At 39.8% G+C, this 15,489-nt stretch overlaps 2 protein-coding genes across 4 annotated transcripts; one reads left to right on the forward strand and one right to left on the reverse strand.

Moving 5' to 3' along the window:
- Positions 1 to 427: 427 nt before the first annotated feature.
- Positions 428 to 12,006, reverse strand: SKA3 (spindle and kinetochore associated complex subunit 3). Its single transcript, XM_042460582.1, has 10 exons — positions 11,869 to 12,006; positions 9,729 to 9,873; positions 8,403 to 8,467; positions 7,942 to 8,104; positions 6,267 to 6,618; positions 4,217 to 4,302; positions 2,010 to 2,185; positions 1,642 to 1,833; positions 1,417 to 1,532; positions 428 to 655 (listed from the first exon to the last, which is right to left on the reverse strand). Exons 2-10 carry the CDS (start codon positions 9,829 to 9,831, stop codon positions 640 to 642), a joined length of 1,269 nt encoding a protein of 422 aa, XP_042316516.1. The 5' UTR covers positions 9,832 to 9,873; positions 11,869 to 12,006; the 3' UTR covers positions 428 to 639.
- Positions 12,007 to 12,043: 37 nt separating this feature from the next.
- On the forward strand, positions 12,044 to 14,548 carry MRPL57 (mitochondrial ribosomal protein L57). 3 transcript variants are annotated; one of them, XM_042460585.1, is made up of 2 exons: positions 12,044 to 12,120; positions 14,114 to 14,548. In XM_042460585.1, the coding sequence occupies exon 2, from the start codon at positions 14,116 to 14,118 to the stop codon at positions 14,428 to 14,430; it is 315 nt and encodes a 104-aa protein (XP_042316519.1). In that variant the 5' UTR covers positions 12,044 to 12,120; positions 14,114 to 14,115; the 3' UTR covers positions 14,431 to 14,548. The 3 variants fall into 3 exon arrangements, with proteins under 3 accessions (XP_042316519.1, XP_042316518.1, XP_042316520.1); XM_042460584.1 differs by lacking the exon at positions 12,044 to 12,120 and adding an exon at positions 12,157 to 12,291; XM_042460586.1 differs by lacking the exon at positions 12,044 to 12,120 and adding an exon at positions 12,341 to 12,364.
- Positions 14,549 to 15,489: the final 941 nt, after the last annotated feature.

The raw sequence follows: 15,489 nt of genomic DNA on the forward strand, positions 1-15,489 counted from the left end.
TTGAGCCAAGCCAGAGTTCTCTGAAAACATTAAAATGCACTAAAGTAAAGCAATGTTTTTAAAGAAAACTGACTGTCCTACCTGTTTTGTGTCTGTTTGAAGTCCTTTTGAACCAGAGGTTTTTGACTTCTCAGGAGTTTCTAACTGACACCCATTTAATCAATCATAGCTGCCCCAAACCCTATTCGATTCTTCCTCCAGCTGACTGTCCTATCTCTATTACAGCTTTTCCCTATCTATAGGCCATCTTTCCCCTATCTGTATTCTGCCTTTCATTTGTATCTCTTATCTCCCTCAAATCCTCCTTCACAGCATTTCCTGCCTGGTACCAACCAGGCTTCCTTAGCAACTCTGTTCGCAGTTACATAGAAAAAGAACATATTAAGATGTCACTTAACACATAATACTATACAAGAAATGCATCCAATTTAGTCATACTGATATTCTTTATTCAATATTAGCATACGATAGTAGTTAGAAAATAATTTGTTAAACTTATTATTTGAATTGCTTAAAAAGTAGCTGTCACAATCAGGCATTTTCCAGGTAGTGCTCTTTGCCTATTAAATGTTTCAAACTCTCAAATACAGTTTTGGAAGTACCAGTCCCAATCAAAGTAACTCAGACTTCATAATACGTTCATCCAGTATACTTCCTGTAAATATAACAGGGAAAGAAGCGGTTACACTATAATGTTGGCATCATCTTCAACAAAACTAATCTGTCCTTAAAATATGCCTGTGTGTCCAAAGATACTGCTTCTGAACTTAGGTATTGCTTTATGCATGGCTCTGCTGACAGAAATGCATCGCTTTTGTTGATCTATCTGTTTTAACTAACTTTTTTATATTTATGTCAATCTTCTGTATACTGCTCCAAAATCTTAAATAAGGAATGTTTTATATATTCTAATAATAAATATAATAGTTATTGGAGCAGTTAAATTTGTTTTTACATAACTTTTAAAAACGCCTTTCATGACTTACAAGAAACTGAGGTTGGTATCCAGGCAATGGGACTGATTTGGATACTATAGTTTTCAGTGGTTCCCATACTATTTCCACATATCTCACTCCTTCTGCCTTCTTCAGGGGGAATTGAATAGTAGCCTTAATCTTGAAAAGATATTGGCAATAGTAGATCTTTTCCCACATGGGGATTCTGACCACTGTGTCTGGGGGCAAGAGAATACCCAGATATGGCCCACTTTTATTGAACCAACAATAAAGATGCAATGAAGGAGTGGAGTTGGGTGAGATCCCACACAGGTTATTAAACTCTTGGTTCTAAAGCCACCATTATTTCCACTTTTTTCTAGGTTTCTGCAGACCACCAGAAATATACTATTTTCAGCAGGTATTTGGAAGATCCAGTTATAAAAAGTGATGGAAATGCATCTCCATCCTCAACACGTACCAATTTTCCTTGTTCTCAATGCCAAAAACAGGTGATCTTTCAACCTGTGTAGCAATTTCTTCCTTAGTTTCTAGAGATCTGGGTGCTGCTATCTTTGGATTGTACTTTGATAGGATCTATAAAAAAATTTAAGAGTGTATTTAGAATATACTTAAAGCTTTACAAACATTTTTTCTAACAAATTGCTACATTCCAATACTTGTTGCAGGAAAGAAAATATCCAACCTGAAAAATCTGCTTTGGGATCACAGTTATTTCAGGAGGTGGAGGAGGAGTACTGAACAGGTTACTGTAGTCTGATATTGCTGGAGGACAAGGCTCTTCGTCACATTCTAGATGTTCATCTGAGTACAGATCAGGGACATCAGCGCCTTTTGCAAGATCATTGTTTAACACCACTGTAGTAGTACATACATACTGTATATAAAAAAGATTGATAATGCCCAAATATTAATATACACATATTTAAAAAATAATCTAGTTAAAGATGTCCTTTTCATGATCCTCACTGTTAAGGAATCCTTAAAGCTGGTATGGTATATAAAGTCACACTAAAATACTCAGCATATTTAGCAAAACTATTCGGTTCTTACATTAGGTTCTGTTTGGAGAGACTGTGAATCTGGTAGAGGCTTTCCTGATGTATGATTAGATTCACCCAAAGGGTTACTTTGGGGGGATTTTTGTACAATTGTAGTCTTCCTGTGGGGAATTTTCACACCAGGTGTGCAGAATGTGGGTGCAACAGGTGAAGCCATATAATCATCATCTGAAAACACAAAAGGTGATTAGCTATATTGAGATCCTGAGGCTGCCAGAAATATATTTTCTCCATCCACAAATGTTCTGCATAGAAACCTTTGGCTTGGGCTATTCCTCTTTCCACTGAAGGAATTAATGAGCAACCAAAGCAGGAAATAAAAGACCTTTCTCCACCATGTGAGAACTAATCCAGGTTTCTTGCTTTTGTGTTATTTCTCGCTGCAGGGGTTAAGTGCATAACCTGAAGATCATTTCCCCCATCAGTAAGATGTCGGGTATGGAAGCAAAAAAAAGAAATGGCTGAGTAGGGATGAACAGATAAGTATGCGGAGAGATACCTAGAGCTTTGATGAACAGGGAAATGAAGGGTCAAGCTTTGCAATGGCTAAGCATTTGGTTTGTTGGATAAGCAATTATTTTGTTATGCTGCTAGCTGTAAATAAGAGATCCTTTTACTAGATTTTCTTACCAACCATTACTGTGTCGTTTCATTTGTGTTTTCTGATATTCCAAAACTGTTGAGCTTTAGATATTTTTTTAATGAACAGTAATGCAGAGTACAATAAACAAGGATATATTAGGCCAGAACCATCAGATAAGGGGGAAAAAACCAGGTAACCCCATAGTAATTGCAGGAAATATTAACATTTTACAATGATTTTTTAAAAAAAGATCCTAATGCTTTTTTTGTATTTATTTGCAAAAAACACAGAAAGGGATAGCAGCTTTATTTCCTATGTTACAGTCTTCAACTGACATCCTAGTGAATTAAGTTCCATTTATTCAAAGTGTAACTTGCTTAAGAATTAACATGAAAAGGAATTTGTTGCTAGAGAACTACTTGAAAAATTAATGCCTTGCACACTTTTCTTTGTATCTTCACAAATAGAGGCGCGAGACTTTAAAATGAAAGCTGAAAATTGAATGTGTGTGATTGGAATATCCCTGGGGAGACCAGGCCTCCTTAGGCCCTGTAGTAGGCTAGATGTTTAGAAGAATAGTGAAGAGCATTAAGTGAGCTCTCACATGCACCCTATGTACTGGTTTTACCTGTTTAGGATATGTAAGATGGTTCTTTGCTTGTTTATCAAAACTGATTTACACACACACACACACACCACTACATTTCCAGCAGTTGCAACTAAACTCTGACATGTGATGGATATCTTGCTTTGAAACATCTAAGGAACTGTACTTTATAGAGAGAGTTTGATCTCTTTTTTTGGGCCTATGAAGATGCCAGCATTTTCCAGAACGATAGAGAAAACATATTTAAAAACCAAGAGAAAAGCAGGGCAGTGGACTGATCCTGAGCGGGTGCATTTGACCGTAATCCAGCCCAGGAATCCACTGTGCATGAAAACATATAGCTCATTGTGAAGACCTGTGTGAACACCACCTGTGACAAAGGGCAGCTTTGAATATCTGAAGAGACATGACTTATGTTGAACTGTAGGTTTTAACACTGCATTCCTTTTAAAACATCCAGTGGTGTCACTAGGGTTGGTGTCACCTGGTGCAGTAACTCATGGTGTCACTCCTCAATACTGACCTCCTGTCATACCACACCATACAAAATCCTTAGTAATGTTTTTTGTATTAATATTACTCATAAATCCTAATTCCCATATATGACTGAATGTAATGGCAATAGTTGTGACATAACCAACTAGTAAAATTAAAATTATACATTTAAACATAATACACACAGTCTCAATGTATTTACATGTACATAGATTCATGTGGTTAAAGTGAAAATTTGGTAAGATGTGATGTTTATAAAGACCATTTAACAAGAATAAAAAAATAAATTAAAAAATTTTAGCAGCCAATTTCTGTGGTGTCAACTGGTGGTATCACCTGGTTTGGTTCACACCCCCCCAAGTGACGCTCCTATTAACATCTATATGTAATCATTAAATCATCACACTTTTGAGGAACGCTTGGACTTGTTTCAGCTGGGGCCTGAGTGGATTCGGACCCCAGATGCCTTCTGGAAATACTGGTACTACAGTTCATTTTGAATGTCCAGACTTACCACACAATTTGGTTGTCTGCTTAGATATAGCCAGGCTCACGTTTGGTGCTGATATCTCTGCTGATCCACTTAGTTTATTTGCTTGCCTAAACAAAATACAGAAATATTAGCACATCCCTGAAGATGTAATGCCCCATTAATGATAGGATACTGTGTCTAGATTACTAAAAGACCTAGGTAGAATGCTGTGGTAGGTCATAACCATAGTTCATAAATGCATTTATATCTTCTTTCCATTGTTCAAAAAATGCAGATGGGAAGGGGTTAAAGAAAGCAAAAATAATTGTTAAGGAGCTAATTTTATGAAAAGCCAATTACTGAACTGCAGAAACCTGATTAGTAAATTGAAGTAAAATTAATGCATATACTTTCTGTTTGGCCCATCCACATAAACCATCGTCTACCCTGCTCTGGCTTATAGGTTGTAAGTTAATACAACAAAGCTGCAGAAATATCTCAAAAAGATGTAAAATACCTACTAAACTCAGAGGAAGCAAATAGTCAACCCAATAAGAAAGCGATAAATACAATACAAAAATAAGAATTTTTAATATCCAAAGTCAATTGTAACTAATGTACTTGTAATATACATCTAACAATTACTTAGTGAAACTGAATAGGTGCACTGTGGTACGGGCAGCAGATAATTGCTGTAACATGAAGTAAATATAAAGGAAATTCAAGGATTAAAGTCCATATAGCAAATGAGTATTATCATAAACTTATTGTCCATTAGTCTTCAAGCCATGTGTTCTTTAACAATTGTGCTGAAAAGCTGGACAAACTATGCTAAAAAGCAGCACTTGTGATATATATAGAGGAGTTGAATAAGCTTTAATGAAGGGCTATACTAGTAATAAGCTTATAAATTGCAAAATCAACTTTTAACAAGTATTCAAAACATATGTACTTTAACAATAGGAATGAGAAGTTGAACAATTATGAAGACCTATAAACATAATATGAGAAGTTGGATAGGTTTCACTGATGAGCGATAAAATTAACTAAAGTTTATCTTAAATATCCATTAATATCTTTAATGAGGTGTGTGCTATACTAACATATCTGTAGTATCCAAATAGATTTTAAAAGTAGTTTCTTTCAGGTGAAAAGTCAGTTTTATTGCTTTTTTGTCTTAGCTTAACAGTGTGGTTCTTCAAATATTCAATTAAAATTGTATATGCAACCTCTTAAGACTTTACACTAGCAAAATGTTCAGACTCATAAGCTTATAATAGTACAGCCTTCCCAGCTGCGGGGGTTCAGTTCTGCCCCTCTGCAGATGAGAAGAACACACATTCTCAAGTTCCATTATAGTCAATGGCTCTGTCAACATGGCTTTGTGCATGCATCACTATTGACAATAATAGCATGCATGATCATCCATGGATGCTTGAGTTCACAGATGGCTAGCCCACTGATACAGCAGGCCCACCATATTTAAGGATCAAGTTGTGGAATCAATTGTCTGCTATACATTTAGCACCACATCTTCTTTTTAACATCTCCATCTTACATGTGCCAGACCCCATCTCTCCTTTTGATGACCTGCTCCTTTGTTCTAAATTATAAACAGAACCCATTAATTTGACACGTGGTCAAAAGAATGGACCAAGCATTGAATATACAGGTTCTGGGTCAAAAGAGTGAGCCATCAGAAAGGGAGGAGGGCTGTATAACAAAACCATTGCACTTTGCCCACCCCTGCTCTAAGCCATGTGTTGAATTGCAACTAGCTGCAATTCTAGCCAGCAGTAGAGAATTCTGGGAGCTGTAGTTCAACAATATCTGAATAGCCACAGTTCCTTCCCCTGCTCTAGAAGCTGAGCCAACTCTCATCAGTCCCACAGTCTTATCAATGACAATGTGAGCTGTGGAGTTCAGAAACATGTGAAAGAGGCAGTTTCCCCACCTCTGATATATGGGTGAATTGTGGTCACCTGTAGTAAGTCTCACCAATCCTTCAACTGCATTTAATGCTGAAATATTTGCAAATACCCACAACTTCCGTTAACAGATTAAAGGTGCATGATCCAGAGATGCTACTCACCTAATATTTTTTGCATTGTTAAGTAGAAAGATTGTTTGATCTTCCATTAAACTTATGGTTTCATCATTCAAATACAAGTTACGCCCATGGATATGGAAGTTTTCTGTCTTGGGTGATATACACTCAGAATTGTCCCTCCTTGGCTCTGCTTTTGGTACGTGTACTTGGAGTTGACTGTGTATTACGGCTGAAGTACTTGGTAGAGCATATTTTGAAAGTCCAAAATCTGAAAGCTGCGGCATTTGCACTGGACTAAAAGGACCAGAGGATTTCCCAGAACTATCAGGGTCTTTTGACTCATTGTTTTCAAACGTAGAAGATGTAGGGCTGATTTCCATTTCATTGTTTATAGCTTTTTAAAGAAAAGAATTTGATCACAATCCAACAAATAGCAAGTATTTAAAAAACCTGAAATTGTGGTTAGCACAATACAAAAATATCCCACTAGAGATGAACATCCTCAATATTCTAATTACAATGAAGAGATCCAGATTGTTCCAGGCTTATGTACTTTCTTCTTCTAAACAAATTCCACCCTTCAGTGCCTGCTATGGCTAGCTTTAATGTGAGAATTCATGTCATGGTCCATAATAATAATAATAATAATATAATAATAATAATAATAATAATAATAATAATAATAATAATAGGTTTTATTTATATACCGCTCAATCACTGGGAATCAGAGCAGTTTACAACAGAGGGGATAACAGACGGTTCCCTGCCCTCAAGGGGTGAGGGACCACATCAGTGAAAGAGTTAAAATGCCATTTGCTGCATGATTTGCCATCAGTAAAGCTTATGCTAACATATTGTAACATGTTATATTTCTTTGCTTTAATTTTTAAAATAAAATAAAATACAAAAATAAAAAATGATTATAAAACAACAACAACAATATAAAGCTTGTTGTACAGCAATAACATGCATCAGTATCCATCACCAAAAGAACCCTTGGAAAGGCCTGGAACTATACTCAGTTCTGGAACAAAACACTTACGTAAATAGTTATAAATTATGTTAAACACAATTTGTGTCAAGAATTCCTAACATATACTACAACCAGTATGACTTTAGACTGAGTGCTACAGAAATCAAAGCAACAACAATAATACTTTTCAGTCTGAAAGTTATACCTGTTTCTAAACATGCCTTACATATTTTCTTTAGTTTAGAAATTTTGTAATAGATTCCATCTCTAAATTAGTATTGGAAAATAAAGTGAAGCTTGAAATAGATTACAGTAAGACCTCACATATTGTGAGGGATAAGTTCTGGGACTGTTTGCATATAACAAACATTGTGTAAATGCTTTTTTTTACCCGAGAGATCACTTCTCTAAGCATTTTAAAGTACTCCAGCATGATTCTAGGCTCAACCTCTGACAAAAGTATACCATGCTATAATCATGTTGGAGGACCTATAAATGCCTAGAGAAGTGTTCTCTGTAGCAACGTTTAGATCCTCCAGTGTGATTCTATGGGTTTTTTTTTACTGGAAGTTGACCACAGAATTGCACTAGAGGACCTAGAAAGGCCTAGAAAGAAAATATTTTTTTTCAGTCATATAAAAAACCAGATTATATGAACCTGTATTATACAAGGTCTTACTGTGAAGCAAAATGAAACTTGGAATGTAGTAAAAATTGTCAGACCTCCTAGACATGGGAAGTTACCTGTGTCCTTGGCAACTGGTTTGTAACCATATTTCTGGAACAGCTCTCTTATTTCTTCAAGATCTGTTGCATTTCTTTTCATCAGAACTTTACTGGCTTTTATAAAGTCATACATCCTATCTCTTTCCGAAGAACTCTTGCAAAGTGTATCATCAACATCACCCTTTGAGTCAGGAAAAACAAGACCAAGTTAAAGTTTTTCACAACTGAACAACCAATGTACTATATATTAGCAAGTGGTATGACAGATTTACAACTCAAGCTGCACTTTCATTACTGCTAACGCATACGCAGCAGCAAAATGGACCCCCCCCCAGTAGGATGGAGTAAAATATATTTTATTTATATTGCCAAGAAAACCCCATGATAGGTTTGGCTTAGGGTCATCATAAGTTGGAAATGACTTGAAGGCATACAACAACAACAAGAGTATAATTGGGGAAGAGGCAAGCCATGAGTACCTTTAATATCCTGACGTCAGAGCACAGTTCATGCAAGTATCTCATTGGAGAATCATCTTCAAATTCTTCAAAAAAAGTTTTAATGAAAAACAAATTAGAAAGAAAACACAAAGAGCATCTTTATAAAATCTCTACCACAGGGCACTGCTGCAATATTGGAACTGAGGTTTTCAGTCTGGATAATGAAGGAGACATAAAGTAAAAGCAACCATGAGCATCTCAAACTAAAGGCATGATAAGTGTAATATAAAAAGTCTGTAGAGCCCCAAAGTGATATTGATTCCAAAAAATCTTGAAGAATGAACAATATCTGGTAACTAATCACTAGAATCACTATTAGTTATGTAAAATGATAACCCCACCACACTTCCTTATAATCTGAATGTAAAGATGGGTTTTAGTAGCTTCTAAGTTAACCAGAGCCTGTGTGGTTTCAATGTTGGTCTAGAGCCCTGTGGAAGATCAGGGTTCAAATCCCTACTCAGCCATGGAAAGCCACTGTGAGGCCTTGGGCATGTCACACTCTTGCAGCCTCAGAGAAAGGCACTGACAAATCCCCCCTGAGCAAATCTTGCTAGGAAAACCCCATGATAGGTTTGCCTTAGGGCCGCCCTAGGTTGGAAATGACTTGAAGGAACAAAGCAGCAACAACATTCTTTAAGTGCTTGGATATTTACAGGGACTTCTGCAGTTCAATTTGTGTGAAGCATTCTAGAACAAGGACAGAATTCTACTGTCAGAATGGGTGCAGAATGAGGAGCTCTAGTGGGGACTGTTCTAAGCTGATAACCTGGGCACAGAAAGCCAAGCTGAATGAATGAAAGGTGCTCTTTAGATATAAACACATCTTTCCTTCCTCTTGATTCAGTATTGGAAAGCACAGCCAGTGGGGCAAGCTTTTCCTTTAGAACAGGGGTCCCCAACATTTTTGACTCACGGAGCCCTTATTTCTGTGGCTGGACCCCTAAGAGGCCTACCCTATGTCTTACAAGTTAATGGGTGTTTTGGAGTATAGATAAGAATATAATCTTAACCTTTCATTTCATTAAATTTTTATTTCTTTCATTTTCCTGGAGTGGCTGTGAAGCACCTGGGAAGTGCATGCAGAGCACTAAGGGCTCCTAGGGACACAGTTTAGGAACCCTTGCTTTACAGTACTTCCATGTTTATGCACCCTGGAAAGCCAGTCAAATAGTCACCCAAGAGACCACTAATATCTAAGCCTGAGGGATCTGTGAGCACTGAAATTTCACACAACCCAATTGAAATAAATGGTATTTAGCAGGTATCTTGTTGAACTAAGCAACTGTCTGTGGTACCTCGTACCTGTTTCATTACCACGAAAAGCTTCCTTAAGCTTCTTTGTCTGTTTCTCCAAAGTAAGAGCTAAAGTGCGCAGTTTGTTGAAGAAATTTCCTGTCATATCCATACTGGATACAAAACCTTAGCTTCTTGTTATTACCAGCTTAATCTGTAGAAAGAACATGAAACAACTTTTCAACAAAGCTTGTAAAACACACAAGACATTGGCAGAACTAGCTTTTCTAAAGTAAAACAACAACAACAAAAAACAGAAAGATTTGGAAGGATTGTTCAGCTCTACATACCCGACAGGCGTAGACACACTTGGGCGGCATATGCATATTTGTTATGTATATGCACATGTTCCTGCCACGCTCTGCTTCTATCATAGGAAGGCTGCGCTTCCTCTTCCCTGGACAAACTATGCTTTGCACCCATGCCAATGAAATATAATGTTTCTGTAATCAAAAGGAACTTGTAGCACCCCTGAGACTAACTGTGCCAAGGAAGTTGTAGCATCAGCTTTTGTAGATTTGGGTCCAAAACACACTCTAGAAATAATCCAGTTTGAGACTGCTTTAACTGTCCTGGTTCAGTGCTAGGGAATCCTGGGAACTGCAGTTTATTGTGGCACCAGAGCTCTCTGACAGAGAAGGATAAATGTTTGCAGAATTCCCTAGCATTGAGCCAGGGCAGTTAAAGTGGTCTCAGACTGGATTATTTCAGCAGTGTTTGAGACCTTGGTCTATTTGATCACTTTCGTGGAAAGGCGGGATAGAAATAAAGATTATTATTATTATTATTTCCGCATATGCAGTGTGGATACAGCCAGAGATTACACTCACCCAAGGATGCATCTACACTGTAGAAATAATGCTGTCTGACACCACGTTATCTGCCATAGCTGCAAACCCTGGGATTTGTAGTTTTGTGAGGCAAAAGGCCAAAGGGCTCATTAGAAGTACAAACACCAGGATTATACGTATAGCACTTAAAGTGGTGTCAAATGGCATTATTTCTGAAGTGTAGGTGTGCTAGAAGACCACCCTGTATTCGCCAACAGCAGCTACTATAGCTGGTTCTTTCCTCCTGGTTGTGGTGCCCACAGCCTCTCATTAACACAGTTTAACAACCCAACCCCCCAACTCACACCTGTGAGGAGAAACCGAAAAGCTTAGCTTGTATTTGGAAATGCCCTCCATTAAGACAGCTGCTTTTAAAACAGCATTAAAGACATCTCCCTTCTGGAGGCCTACACAGCCGATTATAAATTGTGAGCCTTGGACTGTGCTGAATGTATGCATTCTTATGGTTTTATAGCACTGCATTTTCACTGTGAGTTTCATGTGTTTTATATTTTATCATCATCATCATCATCATCATCATCATCATCAAAGTAGCCATGACAGCTATGCACCTTGATTTGCTTGAGAGACTGTAAGACACTGTTGCCATTTGCTTCAGGCATCCAAATAGTAATAATAATAATAATAATAATAATAATAATAATAATAACAATAATAGTAATTTCTGCCAAAGTAGCAAGGGTGGCTATGCTCTTTATTTGCTTGAGAAGCTGTGAGCCACTGTTGCGATTCACTTCAGGCATGCAAATAATAATAATAATAATAATAATGATAATAATTTTTAGATTGTAAGCCTGAGGGCAAGGAACCGTCTAATTAATAATAATAATAATAATAATAGTAATAATTGTAAGCTGCTCTGAGAGCCTTTACATAAGTACTTATACCTAACCCTAAAGGCTCTCAGAGCAGCTTACAATTATTACTATTATTAATTAGACGGTTCCCTGCCCTCAGGCTTACGATCTAAGCATTATTATTATTATTGTTGTTGTTGTTGTTCTTACCACCAAAGTAGCAAGGGTAGCTATCCTCTTGGATTGGCTTGAGGGGTTGTGAGGCACTCCTGCTATTCAATTCAGACACAGAAATAATAACGACAAGAACCACCATCACCTCCAGGGAAATAGCACTTTGCTGTTGTTGCTATTCCCTTCAGGCACCCCAAGGACAAGGACAACCGCCCGGCCTCCCTTCCCGCATTGGCCAGCAAGAGCTGTCGCATTCATCTTCTCCCAGGGCTGGGGCTCCTAGCTCTCCCTTCCCCTCCTGCGCCCACCGCTATGCGCCATACACACCTGTGAGGAGGAGGAGAGACCCTTCCCAGCCCAGAGCTCCTTCCTCCTCGGCTGCCTCCAGAAGCAACTGACGCTCTGCTCTTCCCCAGCCGCCTGCAACTTCGAATTCTCAGACAGCCGGCTCCCATTGGTCACTCCGAAGAGGCCACGCCCCCTCCTGCTGGGCGCGCGAGGTCTCGCGAGAGTTCGGACCCGAATGTGGGCGCCATTTTGTTTCCTCGCAGGGAGAGAAGGAAGGCTGTTGGTATCGCGGTGAGTGTAGCGGGCCTTCAAGCGGCTGTCCGTGGGGCTTCCTGGCGCTTTGCCTCAGGAGGGGGCTCTGCCCTGGCCTTCTCTGAGGCTGATTGGCCAAGGCCGCCCAGTGGGGCTCCATGGCCTCCCGGAGTCCTACTGGAGCAATTCAGTCTCACGGCCTCGCCTTGGGTTTGTTTGTGTCTGGATCTGCCTTGAGCGGTTATTCAGAATGACTGCCTTTTGCAGCTGTTTTCTCCTCAGGGTACTGACAATAGAGTCATAGAATCCTAGAGTTGGAAGAGACCCCGAGAGAGAAGGGCCCCCAGTCCAGCCCCCTTCTGCCCTGCAGGAACTCCCAATCAAAGCAGCCCCATTGACAGATGGCCATCCAGCCTCTGCTTAAAGACCCCCAAAGAAGGAGACTCCACTACACTCCGAGGAAGGAGTGTGTTCCACTGTCGAACAGCCCTTACTGCCAGGAAGTTCCTCCTAATGTTGAGCTGGAATCTCTTTTCCTGTTGCTTGCATCCATTGTTCCGGGTCCTGTTCTCTGGAGCAGCAGAAAACAAGCTTGCTCTCTCTTCAATATGACATCCCTTGAAATATTTAAACAGGGCTATCATATCACTTCTTAACCTTCTCTTCTCCAGGCTAAACATCCCCAGCTCTCTGAGTCGCTCCTCATAGGGCAAGGTTTCCAGACCTTTCACCATTTTAGTCGCCCTCCTTTGGACACGCTCCAGTTTCTCAATGTCCTTTTTGAATTGTGGCGCCCAGAACTAGACACAGTATTATTCCAGGTGGGGCCTGACCAGAGCAGAATATAGTGGCACTATGACTTCCCTTGATCTAGACACTATACTTCTATTGATGCAGCCTAAAATCGCATTGGCCTTTTTAGCCAACATTACAGTAGTTTGAAGAGCCTCCTGGATTAAAAGGTCTTTGCCTGGCAATGAGTGGAAAGAGAACGGGGAAGGGGCCATTCTTGGGGAGGGGATCCAGAGTCCAGGGGCAGCCACCAAGGAGTCCCTCTCTTGTGTCTCCTCCAACTCTGATTGTGGCACTGAGAGAAGGGCATCTCCCAAAGTATACTACTTGTGTAATTTCAAGTACAGTAGTCTGTAACTCCATTTTGATCCATTGGGAGAGGCAGGGAAACAAACTAATTATGATTATGATTACATAAATGAAGCTGTTTGTTCTGGCTTGGCCCTGAGCTACTATGGGGTGAAACAGACCGCCCCAAAAGCCCCTGATGGTTCCCTGAAAAGAAGCAGCTTTCTACCTCTCCTTTCCAGGGCAGCCTCCCAAGCCACCCGGAAGCAGGCATTTTCTGACTGTTTTGCCCCTGTGACTGATGGGAATAGCAACTCCATCCCAGCATTGGTAGTTAATCATTCTGGTGATACAAATGCCCACACCTGGAGTTAATGTGCCACTATGGTACCAGTCTGGATCATGGGGTCCCTCACCTAACAGTTACTTTTTTGAAATGATGCACATCACTATTAACATTGTAGTCAGCCCTTTCAGGATTCAAAGATACATCTGTGTTAGTCTGTAGAATCAGTATGTAGAAAGATTTAGTAGCATTTTCCAAGACTCACTGAAAGAAAGAAGTTGGCAGCATGAGCTTTCCTAGACTTAAGTCTACTTTCTGAGGAAGGACCAAAGTTCATGCTGCCAAGTTCTTTCAGTTAGTCTCAAAGGTGCTACAACAATTCTTCCTCAGCACTAAATGCATCTGTGGAAGTAGACTTAAGTCTTTGAAAGCTCACACAATCAGCTTCTTTCATTTAGGTCCAAAATAGACTAGAAATAAAGCAGTAAGAGACAGCTTGAACAGCCCTGGCTTGGTGCTAGGAGCTCCCTGACAGAGAAGGCTAAATGTCTCTGATAGAGGTGGGATTTTCTAATTTCATCACATGGCATCTATAAAGAATGTTGATTTGTTGCTTCCGATCAAATAACATTCACATCATCAAAGTTGCTTTCATTTGTTTTATAGATATGTTTCTGACAATAGCACTGCTTCGAAATAAAATTCCTGGGGGACAATGGATTGGTAAACACAGAAGGCCAAGATTTGTTACGGTTCATATGAAGAACAATATGATCCGGAGGCTCGAAATAGAAGCTGAAAATGAATACTGGTTGAGCCAACCATATATGACAAAAGAGCAAGAGTTCTGCCACAATCGAGAACGTAGACAAGCGTATTTTAAGGCACTTGTGGCTGCAGCAAAATCTAAGTTTCCTGAACACAAGTATGCTACTGAACATCTGGACCATCTTAATGTGACCAAAAAATGGACAAGTTCTTGAAGTGCATGCAGAAATATTCAGATGGACTGCTTGAATCCAGGGACTGGACTGTTTGTATTTGCTGAAAGTGGTAATAATCGGTTGTAGCATGGCCTGTGAATAAATATATTGCTCTCCAGCTTTCATTCTCCTGTTGAATCTCTTCTATTAGTACATATTTTATGCATACACTCTGTATTCAAAATAGTAATATTAGTTGGCGTTTGGTTCAATATTTACAAGATTGTAAGTCAGATTTAACAATCTCATAACTTTTTGATTCACTTTTACTGCCATTAGCGATCAAATGTGACTGCAGAATCCCGCCTCTTAAGCGACATTTTTCAGATCAGGGGCCTTTTTTGGATATGTCCGCAGCAAAAGGAAGAAGAAGGAAACGGTAGGGCCACTGCGTGGAGAAGATGGCAAAATGCTAACAGAAGACAGAGAAAAGGCAGAATTACTCAACACCTTCTTTGCCTCAGTCTTCTCAGAAAAGGCAAAGGATAATGGAGCAGAGGACAGAATAGGGGAATTTCAGCACAGAATAAGTAAAGAGATAGTAGAGGATCACCTTGGCGGGGTACATACCGCCGCTTTGCGGCGGTCTGCCGCCGGTGGTAGGTCCGCAGGGCAGCCGGAGCCTTCAGACGGCGCGACTCCTGCGCGGACCGAAAAAGAAGCTCCAAAATGGAGCTTCTTTTTCCGTCGCGTTTGTGACGTAGCGTGGCGCCAGGGGCACACTCGCTACGTCACAAAGGACGCGATGCGTACGGACGCTCAGCGTCCGATACGCAAAGATGGCGCCGGCCATGTAGAAGGGCCGGTGGCATCTTGTACGGACGGAGTCCGTATTAGGCCCAGGGGCGTCTATAAGAGATGCCCCTTTTTTAAAATGGGACGTCCTCTGGACGTCCCAAATGACAGTGTAGAAAGCCTCCTTATTAATCTAAATGAATTTAAGTCTCCGGGACCAGATGAACTCCATCCAAGGGTATTAAAAGAACTGGCAAATATAATATCGGAGCCATTGGCAATAATCTTTGAAAACTCCTGGAAAACAGGAGAGATCCCAGCAGA

This window comes from Sceloporus undulatus, chromosome 3 (genome assembly GCF_019175285.1).
Source record: "Sceloporus undulatus isolate JIND9_A2432 ecotype Alabama chromosome 3, SceUnd_v1.1, whole genome shotgun sequence".
In the NCBI taxonomy this organism is placed as follows: Eukaryota; Metazoa; Chordata; class Lepidosauria; order Squamata; family Phrynosomatidae; genus Sceloporus; species Sceloporus undulatus.

Excerpts from the sequence above, each read along its gene's own strand:
- MRPL57 (XM_042460584.1), top strand. The coding sequence starts at position 12,240 with ATGGCCTCCCGGAGTCCTACTGGAGCAATTCAGTCTCACGGCCTCGCC. Across the intron at positions 12,292-14,113 it reads GTCTCACGGCCTCGCCTTGG|ATATGTTTCTGACAATAGCA; the intron begins GTTTGTTTGTGT and ends TTTGTTTTATAG.
- SKA3 (XM_042460582.1), bottom strand. The coding sequence starts at position 9,831 with ATGGATATGACAGGAAATTTCTTCAACAAACTGCGCACTTTAGCTCTT. Across the intron at positions 8,468-9,728 it reads TTTTCGTGGTAATGAAACAG|AATTTGAAGATGATTCTCCA; the intron begins GTACGAGGTACC and ends CTTTTTTTGAAG. Across the intron at positions 6,619-7,941 it reads ACCAGTTGCCAAGGACACAG|CTATAAACAATGAAATGGAA; the intron begins GTAACTTCCCAT and ends TTCTTTAAAAAG.